Source organism: Schistocerca serialis, chromosome 7 (genome assembly GCF_023864345.2).
Source record: "Schistocerca serialis cubense isolate TAMUIC-IGC-003099 chromosome 7, iqSchSeri2.2, whole genome shotgun sequence".
In the NCBI taxonomy this organism is placed as follows: Eukaryota; Metazoa; Arthropoda; class Insecta; order Orthoptera; family Acrididae; genus Schistocerca; species Schistocerca serialis.
In genome coordinates, this window is record NC_064644.1 from 310,027,050 (window position 1) to 310,043,213 (window position 16,164).

The following is a 16,164-nucleotide window of genomic DNA, read 5'->3' on the forward strand; positions in this document are numbered from 1 at the left end:
TCAGGACTCCTTATATCGACATCTGCTCCACCTAAGGGAATGATTTAATAGAAATAAAAACAGACAAGCGTGTGGAGAAGAAGAATGAATTATGAACTATACACAGATTACATCAAATTAATGCAAAGTAGTTTTATGATATAATGAAGGAAGATAACCCAACTGTCATTAAAATTTGCTTTGACATAAGCTAAACCAGTCTACTGCAAAAGTATCAGCCAGTAAGGTTCTCAATGCTAGATGGGTATGGTTATAAAATCAATGTATCATGATGTATGCTAAGCAGCAAAAAAAAAAAAAAAAAAAAAAAAAAAAGGAAAACCATCATTTTCTACACCTGATTGGAGACAGAATCTTCAAGAGAATGGAGTGAAGTTGCTTCGGCTTTGCTGGACTTACTTTCTGACTCGGATAGGAAACAACCAAATGATGGCACCAATACTGTAAGTCTGTTCTCAGATTCTTGCAGTATCCTGACAAGTGTTCCAAGACACTTTAAATGATAAATTTATTAATGAAACAAAACTCAGTTATAATATCCTTGTATGAATATCCAAATAGCTACGTACAACAGAAATGTCTCTCCTATGATTATGTTCCTACACGTTGAACCCTAGAGTCATGGTAGGTGGCAGTGTGAAGACCTGGGACATTATTGGTCTGCCATTGTGCGTTGGCTGACCTTCTGCTGGTGCAGACCATGGCAAACGTATCAGGGTCTACCGGCATGGAGCGCTGAGACGGAACTGCTGGTACTGCCAACTGGTAGCACTGGAACTCAACTGCTGATGCAGCTGGATGGAGCTATTGAGCTATGCCACTCTGTGGGTGTTGTCTTGTGCATGCCATCACACTACTGTGTAAAAAGAGTATGCTGAACATTGAAATGAAGAATGGTACTAGAGTAGGTGTTGCAAAGAACAACTGAAAGGAGTTGCCTCCACATCCATCCTGGATGGACCATGTGTATTTGTAGAGTGTAATTTTCATTTTAGTATTGTTGATAAGGAAAGCCGGAGTTCTGGTAATGGTTGGTTTACTGTTGCTGCTGAGAGAGCTGGTAGCAGTGGTCCTGATGCTGCTGGGTTGAAGAGGTTTTTTTCTGCTCTCTCTTGTAATGTGATTGCCTATCACACTTACCATATTGGTGAGGTAACTAATAAAGATTTTGGGACTTGAGGTGTATGGTGTAACTAACTCCACATGGTCCAGGGGTGGCTTAAATAGTCAGGAGCGGATGGATATCAGAGTGACACTGCGAGGGCAGATGACCTAGCGTAGCAAAGTTGTATCCTGCTGACAGTGTTCTCTGCTGTGAAAGGTGCGCTGTTTGTCAGTGAGGTTGGCACCCTCTTTTCAGATGTTGTGGAGGCAATGTGTAACTCTGTGGTAAACAGCACAGGGCATACAGGAAAAATATCTCTGTCCTGATGAGAGCCATTTACTCACGTCCTTCTGGTGGGGCGGGTGTCTGCACAGTCAGTCTGGTGTATGGAGGAATTGATTATACCAGGCAGATAGAACAATTATTATTATTATTGTAATAATATGTGTTGGGTTATTACACAATTGTTCAGAAATATTGTTTTTTGATAATTAGTTGAATTATTATATATTTTTTCTGTATTTTTAAAAAAGTCTGTAAATATTGTTTTATGTATAGTAATTAATGTGGATATAATGACAATTCAAACTGTTAAAGTGAAAATTGATTTTGGATGAAATATTTTATGTGATACAGTTCTTGTAATATAAATACATAGGAGTAATATGCCACCACAAAATGTTAAAAAGAAAATCTTATTGTTCCTGTTGTCAAACCAGTAAAGCAAGCTTGTAAAATAATTAAAATCAGTATTGATACATGATGTAATTTTAAAAAAGTCGTATTATTTTTCAAGTCAACATCCCTTTTATCCACACACACTAATCTTACAGCGATTAATGAGCTGTTGTACGAAAGGTTTTTTAAAACCAGATTAGACATTTAACTATCATAGGCAAAAGGGCATCATGAATGCCCATCTTGATACCTATATTTTGTGAAGCTAAGTTATTAGTCATGACTGAGAGTTTGTCTTAAAGACTGTCACAATTAAAGCTTCTGGCCCCTAAGGCCTTCATCAAAAATAGACGACAAAAACACACACACACACACACAGACAACTACAGTCTTAGGCAACTGTAGCCATACTGTGAGTGGCAGCACCAGTGCTGATGGGAGTGGCGACTGGATAGGGGTGAGGAGGAGGCTGGGGCAGGGAGGGGGGGATAGCAGGTAGGGATAGTGGACAGTGCAGTGCTGCTGGGGAGTATGCAGGGACGAGGTGGAGACAGTAGGGCAGCTATGTACAGTCAGGAGGGCCGGGGAGAGGGAGTAACAGAAAAGGATAGAAGTAAAAGGACTGGGTGCTTTGGTGGAATGAGGACTGTATAGTGGTGGAATGGGAACAGGGAGGCCGGACAGTTGAGGACAATGATTAACAAAGGTTGAGGCCAGGAGGGTTATGGGAAAGTACGATATATTGCAGGGAAAGTTCCCACCTACGCAATTCAGAATAGCCGGTGTTGGTGAGAAGGATCCATACAGCATAGGCTGTGAAGCAGTCATTGAAATGAAGGATGCCATGTTTGGCAGTGTGCTCAGCAACCAGTTGGTCCACATGTTTCTTGGCCACAGAATTACGGAGTTTTCGTCTTCACTATTGTCGACTCCCTCAGATTTCATCTTGTTTGCCCCTTTTGCATCTCTTTAATCCTTCTCGTGATTTTTCCTTTGTATTTGGGTGTATTTTTGTGTATTTTTTTGGATGTAATTCTACGTTATTTATGTAATTTTTTGCATTTTTTCCATCACTCCGGATCCTTGCTCCTTCCGTCTGTGTTAATACAGAAGATTTTCCTTATCCTTAGCCAGAACCCAGTCCCACATACTGTTCCTACATTGTTGCTTGGCTCATGGAACCCCCCCCCCCCCCCAAATGGCCTTATCATCAAATCTTCCATCTCTGGATGCCACCCCTCCTTCCACAGTGACCTCCACCTGACCAGATTCCACAAGTCCTTAGTCCTCACCAACGAAGTCCAGCAAAACCATATCAATCAAGTGCAAACCTCCGTGCAGTACCTCCACTCCATCTGTAAAATTCTCCTGGTATGCAGTCCCAAATTCCTGAAACCCATAACACACATTGAAATTCTTGCTCTCCAGGAACTAGAGTAACTTTCACAACGCCACCTCAAAAAGCTCTCCACCCTGTTCACTTCCTACTCCCTCCTTGGAGTACCATTGTCCATCACCCTGCAACAACTTCCAAATCTCCACCGCATCCCCTCATAGCTGACAAACCCTGTCTCACAGACCTACTACATTTACTTCACCCTCCAAAACTCCCTTGCATCACCACATAGAATCCAGAACCTAAATAGACCCGAAACACTGTCATGAACCTTTCTCCAGAAGCCTTAACCCCACAGAAATGTCAGTCCTTTTCAAAGGCCTCACCTTTTGCCCCACTCCCAAATTCAGTTATGCAGAACTTGTTAAAGACCTTCTGTCCTTCTCCCAGTCTCTACAGTGGAAACACTTTTTCGCAACCAACCCTATCAATCAGACTCAACCATAGACCAATGTGAACCATGCCTAAATCAGTTCATTCCTCCATCTAAACATGATCCACTCCCACTGCCCCCCATACCACCCCCTGTAAAATTTCCAGAATTTCTTAACCTGAAACCTTGCCTTACCATCATTCCCCAAATCCCTCAACATGTAAACTAACCTTACATATGCAGAAAGAACCCCAGTCAACCACCTAAAAACTGATTCTCACCTTATAATCGTAGCTGCAGATGAAGGCTGCACCACTGTTTTGAACTGCAAGGATTACCTGGCAGAAGTACTCCTCCAGCTGTCAGATACATCCACCTGCAAACCTTGTCACAGTGACCCCATTCCAGAAATCCAGCAGGATCTCCAGTCACTCCTCAAATCCTTAGGCCCACCACACAGAACCTCTCCAAGGAGTCCGTCTTTATGGTCACCCACACCACTCCCCGCACTCCTACCTTTTACATGGTTCCTAAAGTCCATAAACCCAACCACCCAGGACTCCCCATTGTGGCTGGTTACTGTGCCCTCACTGAGGGGATATCTGTTCTTGTAGACCAGCATCTTCAACCTATTACCCAGAACTTACCCTCTTACGTAAAAGATACCAACCATTTCGTCTACCGACTCTCCACAGTTCTTGTCCCTTTACCATATGGTGCCCTGCCCGTCACTATTGATGCCACCTCCCTATACACAACATCCCTAATGTCCATGACCTTACCGCTGTTGAACACTACCTTTTCCAATGCTCGACAGATTCCAAACCAACAAACTCCTTGCTAATCACCATGACCAACAATATTCCCACTTCTCCTTTGAAGGTATTACCTACAAACAAATCTGAGGTACAGCTATGGGCACCTGCGTGGGACCATCCTATGCTTAACTATTCATAGGTCATCTAGATGAATTCTTTGTAAAAACCCAGAATCCTAAACCCCTCACCTGGTTCAGATTCACTGATGGCATCTTTGCTATCTGGATTGAAGGTGAGGACACTCTATTCACATTCCTCCAGAACCTCAACTACTTCTCCCCCATTTGATTCACCTGGACCTACTCAACCCACCAAGCCACCTTCCTAGATGTTGACATCAACCTCAGAGATGGCTACATCAGTACCTCCGTCCGTATCAAACCTACTAACCACCAGCAATATCTCCAATTCGACAGCTGCCACCTGTTCTATACCAAGAAGTCCCTTCCATACAGCCTAGACACATGTGGTCATCGCATCTGCAGTGACGAGCGGTTCCTCTCGAAATATATCGAGGGTCTCACTGAAGCCATCACAGTCCGTAATTATCCTCCCAACCTTGTACAAAAACAAATCTCCCTTGTCTTATCTTTCCAGTCTCCTATCACCTCCCAAAGCCCCACTGTCCAGTCACAGAGGAGCATTCCTCTTGTAACTCGGTACCACTCATGACTGGAGCAACTGAATTATATCCTCTGTCAGGGTTTCAACTACCTCTCATCATACCCTGAAATGAGAAATGCTCCGCCCACTATCCTCCCACAGTGGTATTCTGCCTTCCACCGAACCTACACAGTATACTCGTCCATCCCTACACAACCCCTGCTCCCAACTCCTTACCTCATGACTCATACTCCTGTAACAGATACAGATGCAAGACCTGTCCCATACATCCTCCCACCACCACCAATTACTCCAGTCCGAACACAAACATCACCTATACCATCCAAGGCAGGGCTACCTGTGAAACCAGTCATTTGATCTACAAGCTAATTATACATTATACAGTCCCTGGCCAATTTATTAGACACACTACAGTTTTAAAGCACATATTGATTTATGTCTAACGATTTTTTTTTTTCTCTTCAATATATAAATTGTGATAAAATGATTGTATGTTGCCTACTTCATAGCTTAGGTGATATAACAAATGCATAAAATGTAGTATTTGTTGAAAATATTTTATTTCAGTAATTACAACAAAAATTGAAATATTGTGAGAGTGGAAACATTAGTTTTAGTATCTTGTTGAGCCACCTTTTGCAGCTATGAGAGTCTTAATACGGTATGGTACGCTGTCGATGCAGGACTGTCCTGTGTCTTGCATTTGTGGATGATGATACCACACACGGATGATCTTCTCTAAGAGCTGTGTTTTTGTTGTGATGACATCTTTTGCCACATCTCTCCTCATTAGTTCCCATACATTTTCTATGGGGTTCATGTCGGGATTATTACCTGACCTGTCTAACGGGGGGATATTTTGTTCCTTCAGAAGGGATTTAACTGACTTGGCTGTGTGACAAGGGGCTCCAGCCTGCATAAAAATAAAAGTGTCTCCATTCAGGAACCATTCTCTGAGCTATGGTATTAACTGTTTTTGCAGGATTTCCTTGTACTGGTCTTGCTTCATTATGCTTTTAACAACGTACAGACGTCCCGTACCCTTACCATAGATGATAGACCAAATCATCACCTTATTTGCATGTTTTACAGTCCGAATAATGCATTCGGGATGAAATTTTTCTCCTGTTCGATGGGGTACATACTGAGATTTGTTAGTTAATATTTCAAGCATGCTTTCATCGCTGAATCATACCTGTAAAAAACCAAGAAAAATAATTAATATACTTTGAATAAATGTACATAGGTAATATCATATTGTAAATAATAATTTTAAAGTTATATTAGTGATGTCCAGAAGTCCACATACTTATCACACCACTGTTTAACCCACTTCAGATGCTGTGCTTTCATTGTGGCTGTTAACTCTGGTTTTCTAGCGGGTTGACAGGCCTTCAAATCGATATCCTTTAACTTTGTGTGAACAGTGCATTCAGATGCGCTCACATTAGCCTCTTCCAGCTGAGATTTTATTAGTTTTGTTGTTACAAATCTGTTTTCTAGGCAAATTCTTTGAGAAATCTTTCTGACATTACAGGGAAAATTGGTTTTCTTCCACATTTATTCTTCCTTCTGGGGCTCAATTTTTCACCTGAATCAATTTTCTTCTTTATGCACCTCACGCTAACTTCTGACATTTTCAATCTTCATTAAATTTCCCGATTGGAATACATTTTCATATTAATGAGGGCTTTGACCTCGGCTTTTTTATGTGGTGAAATGTCCCCTCTTTTATCCATTTTTAAAGGTCGCAATTAATAATATCTGGCTGTTAAACAATCAATTGTGATGTCGATATTACGAAATTATTAATCAAAGCGAACAAAGTATTACAGCAGTTACACGTGAGAACACCACTGAATCCCCCTGCGGGTCCAGGGAGTAGAATAGACCCGAGGTATTCCTGCCTGTCATACGAGGTGACTAAAAGGAGTTTCACATGTTTTGGCCTTTAAGTGATGGTTCCGTGTAGGGTTTGACATACATTCTTCAAAATTTTCCCGAAGAGCGAGCCAATTGGGGAAGGGTGGCTTACAAGCTGTATCGTGTCGATTGTGCATTGAGATCTTTAGCCCACTTTCTTGTTGTCACATTGCAGTCCTGCCCATTCTCCATCTCTTGGGCGAGGACACCTTCCTGGGTGCATCTTCCACCATGCACTATGCAGTGTCGATTTCTGTGTTGACGATGACCATGGACTTCTATGCACCTGATATCCAGCACGGTAGCCAGTCCGTTGTGGTGGGGCTGCCATGTACCCTCTTGGTTGTAGTCCCCTGACTGTACAGGGATCGCTCTGCTGAAGCCTGTGCCGTTAACTCCCCATGCATGCCAAGGGGTAGATGCCCATCCCCCAGGGGCATTGGGACTCCCGGCAATGGCCATCCTAACAGGTGGCCTTTGCTGCGGCTGGGTGGCACTCGTGGGAAGGGCCCCTGGTCAGAGTGGGTGGCATCAGGGCGGATGACACGCGATGAAGTGTAGTCCATCATGTCTTGCTGGTGGTGAAACACCAGCAGTCTCTAAGCGATCATGAGCTCAATTCAATGCACAGAAGTACGACCCCAAATCATTCCCCTCCATGGCCACACCATGGGAGGAACGTCAGGCTAAGGATGGCAGCTGATCTTATTCGCCCCGGTACCTTGTGTGTTCAAGAGCTGATGGGGAACTTTCATGACGATGAAGCCTCAGTTTTTTGTTCAGCATTTAGAGGAAGAGTTCAGAGAGGTGGATGGCTTGTCCAAAATGAGATCTGGGTCAGTCTTGATCAAAACAGCATCCTCTGCCCAGTCATGGGAGTTACTTGCTTGTGACAAGCTGGGGGATGTTTCTGTAACCATCACATCCCATGTGAGCTTAAATATCGTTCAGGGTTTCATATTTCACAGACATCTTCCTTTGCAGTCCGACAATGAGCTGCACGCCAGTTTAGAGTGGCAAGGTGTACATTTTGTCCAGCGTGTCCACAGGGGTTCGAAGGATAATCAGGTTGCCACCAGTGCCTTCATTCAGGCCTTTGAGTGTGATACATTGTCCGAGAAGGTCAAGGTGATGGTCTACCGGTGTGATGTAAAGCCCTATATCTCTCCCCCCATGCGGTGCTTTAAGTGCTGGTAGTTGGGCGATATGTCTTCCCGCTGTACTTCCAGTGTCATATGCCGAGATTACGGATGCTCTTCACATCCCAATACTCCATGGTCCCCGTCTCCCATCTGTGTCAACTGCGGAGAGCACCATTCGCCTTGCTCACCTGACTGCAGGATTCTCCAGAAAGAAAGGAAAATCATGGAGTCAAGACCCTGGACAGACTGACCTACATTGAGGCTAAGAGAAAATTTGAACGCCTGCATCCTGAGCGTATGACATCATCTTACACCGCTGCTACAACAGTTCTGACACCATCAGCTCCGCCAACCCAGGTCACCTCTCAGAGCCGGAAGACTGCACCTGCCCCATTGATGGTGGGGGGCACTTCCCTCCCTGTTGCTCCTGCTCCATCTGCTTCGGGAGCAACCTCCCCCCCCCCCCCCCCCCCCTCAACCATCGGAAATATCTGTCCCTACTTCTAAGCCGGAGAAACGTAAGTCTTCTTCGGCTCCTCTCGCTAGGAAGGGGTTCCTTAGGTCACTCCATTCCCAGGTTTCTGCTAGTCAGCGCGTACACAGCTTTCCCAATAGAGCGCGCCCCGTTAAGCACAACAGCGCAGGCGCAGCGCTTGTCCATCTCCGCACTACGAGATGGCGCTGTCTTAGAGACGGACCAAATTCTGCTTCCACCGATCCGCGTATTAATATGTAAAGCAGCCAATGAGATTGCTGCTAACGTAGAAGCTTTTCTCCTCGCGGATCACACTCACACAGTGATACCTGAACGCTCGAGGTATTATAACGAGTGTACAGACCTCCGATTAGTCAGTCTGCATTTGTCTGCACCAGTCTACAATTGTCTGTACCAGTCTATAGTCAAGTTTCAGTCTGCGCCTAATAAGATTATCATATCCCTGTGCATAGCCATGAAGATAAATGAGTAGACACTTTGTCAAGTATCAGAGATATGTGAGAATGAGATTAACATACCAAGACCAAAGGAACTTCAGATTGTCCATTGTAAACAGCATCCAGAATCAAGTTATGTAATATCTATGATTGTTTATTATTTTAATAAATGTGTGTGAAAATTAATCAAGTTCTGTTTAAAGTTGGTCACTGTCAATCTGCTACTCTAAGCGTGCAAGTGGCATTTCTATCGTCTGACCTAACGGCAGAAGATAAACACGCCACGATAAGACCATGAGACATATTGCTGACACTCGCCTACTTCGTTAGAGCGACAAGTCAAATAATCTGATGGTGTGTGTACTGAAGGTCTTACAGTACGCACACCACAGAAACAAAAAGTTAAAGGAATAACAACAAACCAGCAATAAAGTTGATAATTTATAAAAGAAAACATACTATAGCTACCAATTAAAATAAAGAAAGGCAACAAAATTAAAACCAGTCTGAATAAATATGAACAATAATAGGAAAAAGCCTTCATCAGCAAAGAAAACACACACACACACACACACACACACACACACACACACACACACACACATACACACGCGCAAGCAAGCACACCTCATGTGCACATGGCCGCTACTATTGGGAGCTCTGACCGGAATGTGACTGCCATGTGAACAGTAATCTGGAGTGGGGCAGGGAAGGGGAGAGAAGAGCACTGTGTAATGAGGCATGCATGTACTAGATGGTGGCCTGATGAGACTGCCAGGTGCAGCATTGGGAAGTGGTGCGTGGGGGGAAAAAACAGAGTGGAAAAAGAGATGAGTGGGGTAGGGGAAAGGGCAAGGAGTTTCATTGGCAAATGGTGGCTCACAGTGAGGGTGAGAGGCTGTGAAAAGGGAGGAGGTGTTGGCATACTTAATTTGAGTGCTTCACAACCTGGGCCATCTGGATCTTCCCCTACACCCTCGACTTTTCTGAACTGTGTAGATGGGAAAGAACCTTACAACATATACTCTCCTCCTGAAAGAATCCCAGCCTTAGTCTGTGGTAACCTACTGTCTCCACATCCACCACCCAACAGTTTCCACCCCCTCTGCCGTATCACCTCCTCCCTTTTCATGGACCCTCACCCTCATTGTGTGCAATCCTCTGACACTGACCCTGCCCATCCTTTCCCCTTCCCTGTTTCTCTCAATTTCTACTCCCTATTCTTTTCTCCCACACCCCACCTCCTGACACTGCATCTGGCAGTCTCATCAGTCCACCATCTAGTCCCTGTATGTCTCACCAGACAGATATCTTCTCACCCCCACCCACACCCTGCTGTCCCTTTCTCTTACTTGCTCCACTCCAAATTGCTTATCACGTGGCAGTCCCATTGGGGTCAGAACTGTTGGCGGTAGCGATCATGTGTGCAAAGGTGTGCTCGTGTGTGTGTGTGTGTGTGTGTGTGTGTGTGTGTGTGTGTGTGTGTGTGTGTTTCGCTTTGCTGCAGAAGGCTTTGGCTGAAAGCTATAAAGTGTAACATTCTCTTTGTTGTGCATGTCTGCAACTCAGTGGGTCATCTATAAAATGAGTAGCAACCTATCCTTTTCGTAATATTATTGATATTCCAACCTGGAGTTTCCATCATTTGATCTATCCCGACATGAAATGGGTTTAGCAATAAAATGTAAACAGTCTAATAAAAAGTAGCTTGTATTTGGTGATCAACCAGCAATTATTACTGTTAAACACCTCATCTAGCACAAAATAGAATAAGAAAAAAAGTAAGGAACAAAACATGTGTAAGTTAATTAAAGAAAACTTGCTCAGATTATTATAATTATTAAATTAAAGACATGAGAAAAATAAAAAATAAGTGTACCTCATAGTGTTGACTTAAAGACAAAGGTAAGTGTTCTTTTATGTCTACCCTTTTGATTGGAGGTGTGAGGCATTCCGGCCATTCACCTGTCACAAATATGTTGTGCCCAGTCAGTTGATTGTTGGAGAAACATCATCATCATCATTACAGCTAGTCTACAAGAACCAGTTCATAGATGCTTGCCACTGATGAATCATGTATACGATTAGAGTTAACCTCCTCATCAGTTAAGGCCTGAAGATGGTGCACTGAAGCACCAAAACTGGTAGCCACACAATAAATATCAACATAACAATGGCTGTAGGTGTTCCATTTTGTTACATAAGGTAGGTGTTGGCTTTTGTGCATATTGAGTTAAGGAATTAAACTTCTGGGTCAGTGTACTTAAAATAAGTAAAGCAGTTATTCAGCAGGAGTGAGCAATAAGAATATTGAAACTTCCTGACAGATTAAAACTGTGTGCCCGACCAAGACTCGAACTCGGGACCTTTGCCTTTCGCAGGCAAGTGCTCTACGATCTGAGCTACCGAAGCACGACTCACGCCCGGTCCTCACAGCTTTACTTCTGCCAGTATCTCGTCTCCTACCTTCCAAACTTTACAGAAGCTAGTGCTAGTTCTGCAAGGTTCGCAGGAGAGCTTCTGTAAAGTTTGGAAGGTAGGAGACAAGATACTGGCAGAAGTAAAGCTGTTAGGACCCGGCGTGAGTCATGCTTGGGTAGCTCAGATGGTAGAGCACTTGCCTGTGAAAGGCAAAGGTCCCGAGTTCGAGTTTCGGTCGGGCACACCGTTTTAATCTGCCAGGAAGTTTCATATCAGTGCACACTCTGCTGCAGAGTGAAAATCTCATTCTGGAAATAAGAATATTGTAAACATTTTGCAGATGCTTCTTTGAGACTGATCTGTGATTTACACAATCATGCTACAAGACAAAAAATTAATGTAGATGTGGCGTCTTTGTTTAGGGTTCAGAGTGGAGTTATGTACCCTACTGCATAAATATTCAACAAGGCCATCAAACATAAAACAAGAAATTTGTAATACTTACAATTTCAGAACAACATTGAAAACTCTTCTCTTACAAATTATCTGATTACTTAGATTAAAGGTTTGAAAAATCCTGTTAGCTGCATGACAAGTAGCAGAGTTGATTATATGTAAATTTTCATGGCAAGTAGCACTGAATCATGTACAGATTTCATTTATTGCAGATGTTAGTGAGTAGTATCTTTAATGATACTAGTGTGTTCATGTAAATATTAAGCTGTTAGAGTTTAAGCTATTAGTAAGAAATAAACAGATACGTTTAAAAGAAAGAGCTTTTCTCATAATTTATTAGGTTACATTCCACTGGTGTAAGTGTATATAATGTGGAGTTTCTAAGAGTTATTCCTCTTTTATTAAGATATGAGTTTACCTGTTCTTTGTTCCTGAATGATATGCTTGGTGGCATCAGCCGAACTGGGTGGGTGGGTGGATGGATGGATGGATGGATGGATGAAGTATGTTGTCAATTATTGCTAGTCTTCAACACTTTCTCTTGATCATTTTATCCTCATTATGTTTTATAGTTATGAGTCATGCCATTATTTGACATTTACTTGCAATTCTACTTTAAAGATTTCTTTGATTTGACATTACGAATTTGTGGATTGATATTTTAGTCAGATGCCAAAGGAGGAAAAGTTTTAACCCTATTGCATGAGCTGACATCTAGTTTTAATGGTGACATTCGGAGACAAGAGATGTGTTTGCATTTAACACAGTCTGCGTGTGGACCCTACATTGAGATACTGGAAAAGTGGATCTACAAAGGGGTCATCTCTGATCCATACCGGGAGGTAAGTGTGTGATTCATTGGAGTAATTACTCTCATATTCTCCATTTTGCTCTATTTTAATCCTAAACAGATCTGTCTTAATGTACTCATCTGTTGCATTAGCTTACTCTCTTGCCACACATCATATTATCCATTCTCTTCAGTTACTAAAACATTAATGAAATTATTCATGCTGCTATTGCAGTACATTTCGATTAATGTGAGTAGTTAGTATTACCAAATTTTCTGGGCATGAACAGCATCCCCCGCCCCCTTCCTCACCTATGATGTCCGTTGACTGGACCGACAAAGAAGCTTGAAGCAACAGATTCTTATATGTGGAATAGAACAGGCTGTAGTTGTGGATCGAATCACGTTTGTAAACCATGATTGATGATGCACCAGTCCTGTAAATTGTATGTAAGGACATGGATATGCACAAGACTGCTGTTACCTGAGTACCACATGGATTAACAGTTGGTCAAGATTAGACATAGTATGAAACCTGTTTAACAAACCAGTCATGAAATGAGGAAAAAGAAGCACCAGGAACTACACAGAATAATCACCACTCCTGAGATCTGGGCTCAGTCCCATGAAACTGCTAAAATAGCTGTCAGCAGAATAGCATTCTGTGTCAGGTAGTTGGTCCATTGGAAACATCTGTAATGTAGAGCTGCCAAAAATTGATTTATGTGTGCACTGGTGTTGCATGACTTAATGACAATATTTACTGATGAATCATAAATCTTCTGGGTCTATAAATGGTCTCCACAACGGCAGCCATAAAGGTCAGTGGTTACTGACCAAGATGATGGAGGATTTTGTCAAAAGCTCAAGATTTTACCCAGATTTAACAAAGCAAGAGAACAGAGAACAGAGGATTTTGTCAAAAGCTTGAGATTTCATGCAGATTTGACAAAGCAGGAAAACAGAGAATGTTTTATGCAAATATGTCTTAGTGAAGAACTTTGATCTCCTAGTAACATTTACGTGCAAATGGATGATAGATGGCACCTAACCAGTTCTGTCATTTCACATGCATGAAGTGTTCTGTTTTCCAACACAGTGCTATCAGAGAATTCAATTATGCAACAGTGTATAAGGTGTGAGGTGTTCTTTTGACTGCATTCTGGACTGAACTGCTGGAGTTCGTGGTCGTGGGTGCGTGATGCATGGTTGCTTGTGTGTGTGTGTGTGTGTGTGTGTGTGTGTGTGTGTGTGTGAGAGAGAGAGAGAAAGGCGTGTGTTTCTCTTTTTCTGATGAAGCTTTGTGTAAGTAACTTTTAATTGCGCCTGTCTGCAACTTAATGTGTTATCTTTACAGTAAGTAGAAGTGTATCTTTTCTCATATTGTTGATATTCCTATCTTGAGTTCTCATTGTTCAATAATACTCTTAGTGACTCTTGTTTATCTGGTCAAGTATTGTGATTACTTGCTTTTGCCAACTTTAATTCCAACTTATAATTTGTCAGTAGACTGTCCAGCACTTCATGGGATGCTCTGAGAATCTTCAGTTGGAAAGAATCCACGTGTTTCAGCTACACCACAATTTATCAACTTGATAATAAAGACATTTCACTCACTAATGCTTCTCCCAAAGATAACAAATGTCACTAGACTTCTTACAGTGTACATCAATATCTATGTATGAGTGTAAGTGTTTGAGGCTAAAACCACAGCTGTTGATAACCTATTATTGTACTACGTGAAGACATATTAAAATGCATGGCGAGAATGATAATTTCTGCATTGTGTTTAGTTGTTAGGCTTATCTAAGCTATTGAGAGCTATTCATTTTATTATTTAGATTTGTACGTACACAGGTGAGAAGAGATAGTGTGAAGAATTGTGGTGAATGCCGTAATTTAACGCAGTGGATAAAATAATTGAAACAGTCATTTTTGTGTTTCAGTTTCTGGTGGAAGATAATGAAGTCATTCAAAAAGAAGAACTTCCGTTGGATTATTCAGCTGATTACTGGGAGAAAAGATACACAGTTCGTAGGGAAAGGATTCCTGCATTTCTTGAAAATATCTCTGATGTTATCTTACGAACTGGCAAATATTTAAATGTGATAAGACAGTGTGGTAGGTTATATAATTGTAAACAGCACACTCCAATTTTGATTGCTATTTATAAAAATCTGCACATATGTTTAAAAAGTTGGATCATCTAATGGAATTTTCAGTTTAATTTTGTAATTTTCTTTCATGCCGGCAATAAAAGTTATGTGAGAGATAAAAATTGCTTAATCTCATTTTGGGATACACATTAAAAATATATGTCACTAATGCTGTAAAATGGGTGAGTGTACATAACTGTCAAAAGCTCAAGTTCACTTGAAATATGATACAGCATGTGGATTGAGAACATGTAACACAGAAATGTTGTCATGAACAACTTTGTTCCAACGTCCATATCACTGAAATACAAAAAAATTGTCAGAGATTTCATTTTGGGATTTTACTGCAATTTGGTAGCGAGCATTGTCCTGTGCCTCATCCTTGGTTACTATATCTCATTTGACTTTATTTAACTCTTGTTCCAACTCCAGTAGTCTATCTTCGCACCGTAAATGTCTACATTTGTATTCATCCTAAATCAAAAGTGGCAGAAGTAGTTGGGTGTCTAAGGTTAATATTATTCATTGTAGTCTAACTTTGTGGAACAAAGTTTAGGCGTGGAACTAGTTGGGCATGTTGTATAGCCTAAAGTGATTGTGTGAGTTTTCTCTGTCCAATGCTCTCAATATTCATTCTCCCAGGCCAGTATAACGACACCCCAGAAACTTGCATGTTTCGGTAGTGGTCCAACAAATCTACGCATTCTACTTTCGCCTGCCACAGTTTGGCGAGACATGTGAATAGTGCTAAAATTTTGACAGAGCTTGTCTAACAGAAGTCTCAGCACTGACCTAAGAACACGAGAATCTTGGAGCCCGAGATAAATGTGAGAAATTCACTCTCTGATCATGTCATTAACTCTCCATTCAGTATCACATTTGGCTATCAAGATGATAATAGACTGTTCCCCACCATTCTGTCTGTAGTGTGGAGTGATCAGAAATCCACCCATATTGGTTCCTCATAAAGTGATACGTCAAAATAGTTACTTTATGGGTACTGACAGCTACATAGTATGATGGTGTCAAATGTGTGGATCACACATTGGTATGTTCCCTACTTAGTTCCCTTAATGCCCACTGAACTAAAGTTAAGGGCTCTTGTCCCAGTTGCAAGTAGCTGCCTTTTGCAGTTATGCAACATGTGTGCTGGCATGTAGTGTTAACTTGGCCTTATTTATTTGATTGCTTGATTTTTCTTGAGCCTAGCTTGCAAACTGCAAAGCTTCACACAAAATCCTTTTGCATGGGATGAATAGCAAAGTTCTTTTCTGTCACCAAAATATAATATTGTTTTAATTTATGACACACTAACACAGATTCTTGCAGACATTTGTTTGGGAACTAAA

At 41.8% G+C, this 16,164-nt stretch overlaps 1 protein-coding gene across 2 annotated transcripts in view; it reads left to right on the forward strand.

Annotated features, from left to right (window-relative positions):
• Nucleotides 1-16,164, forward strand: part of LOC126412351 (gamma-tubulin complex component 2-like) — a 188,021-nt gene that overhangs the window by 94,215 nt on the left and 77,642 nt on the right. For both annotated transcript variants that reach the window (XM_050081904.1, XM_050081905.1), the window contains exons 7-8: nt 12,535-12,711; nt 14,606-14,780. In XM_050081904.1, the coding sequence (XP_049937861.1) occupies nt 12,535-12,711; nt 14,606-14,780 (352 nt within the window). The remainder of the gene's footprint in view (nt 1-12,534; nt 12,712-14,605; nt 14,781-16,164) is intronic.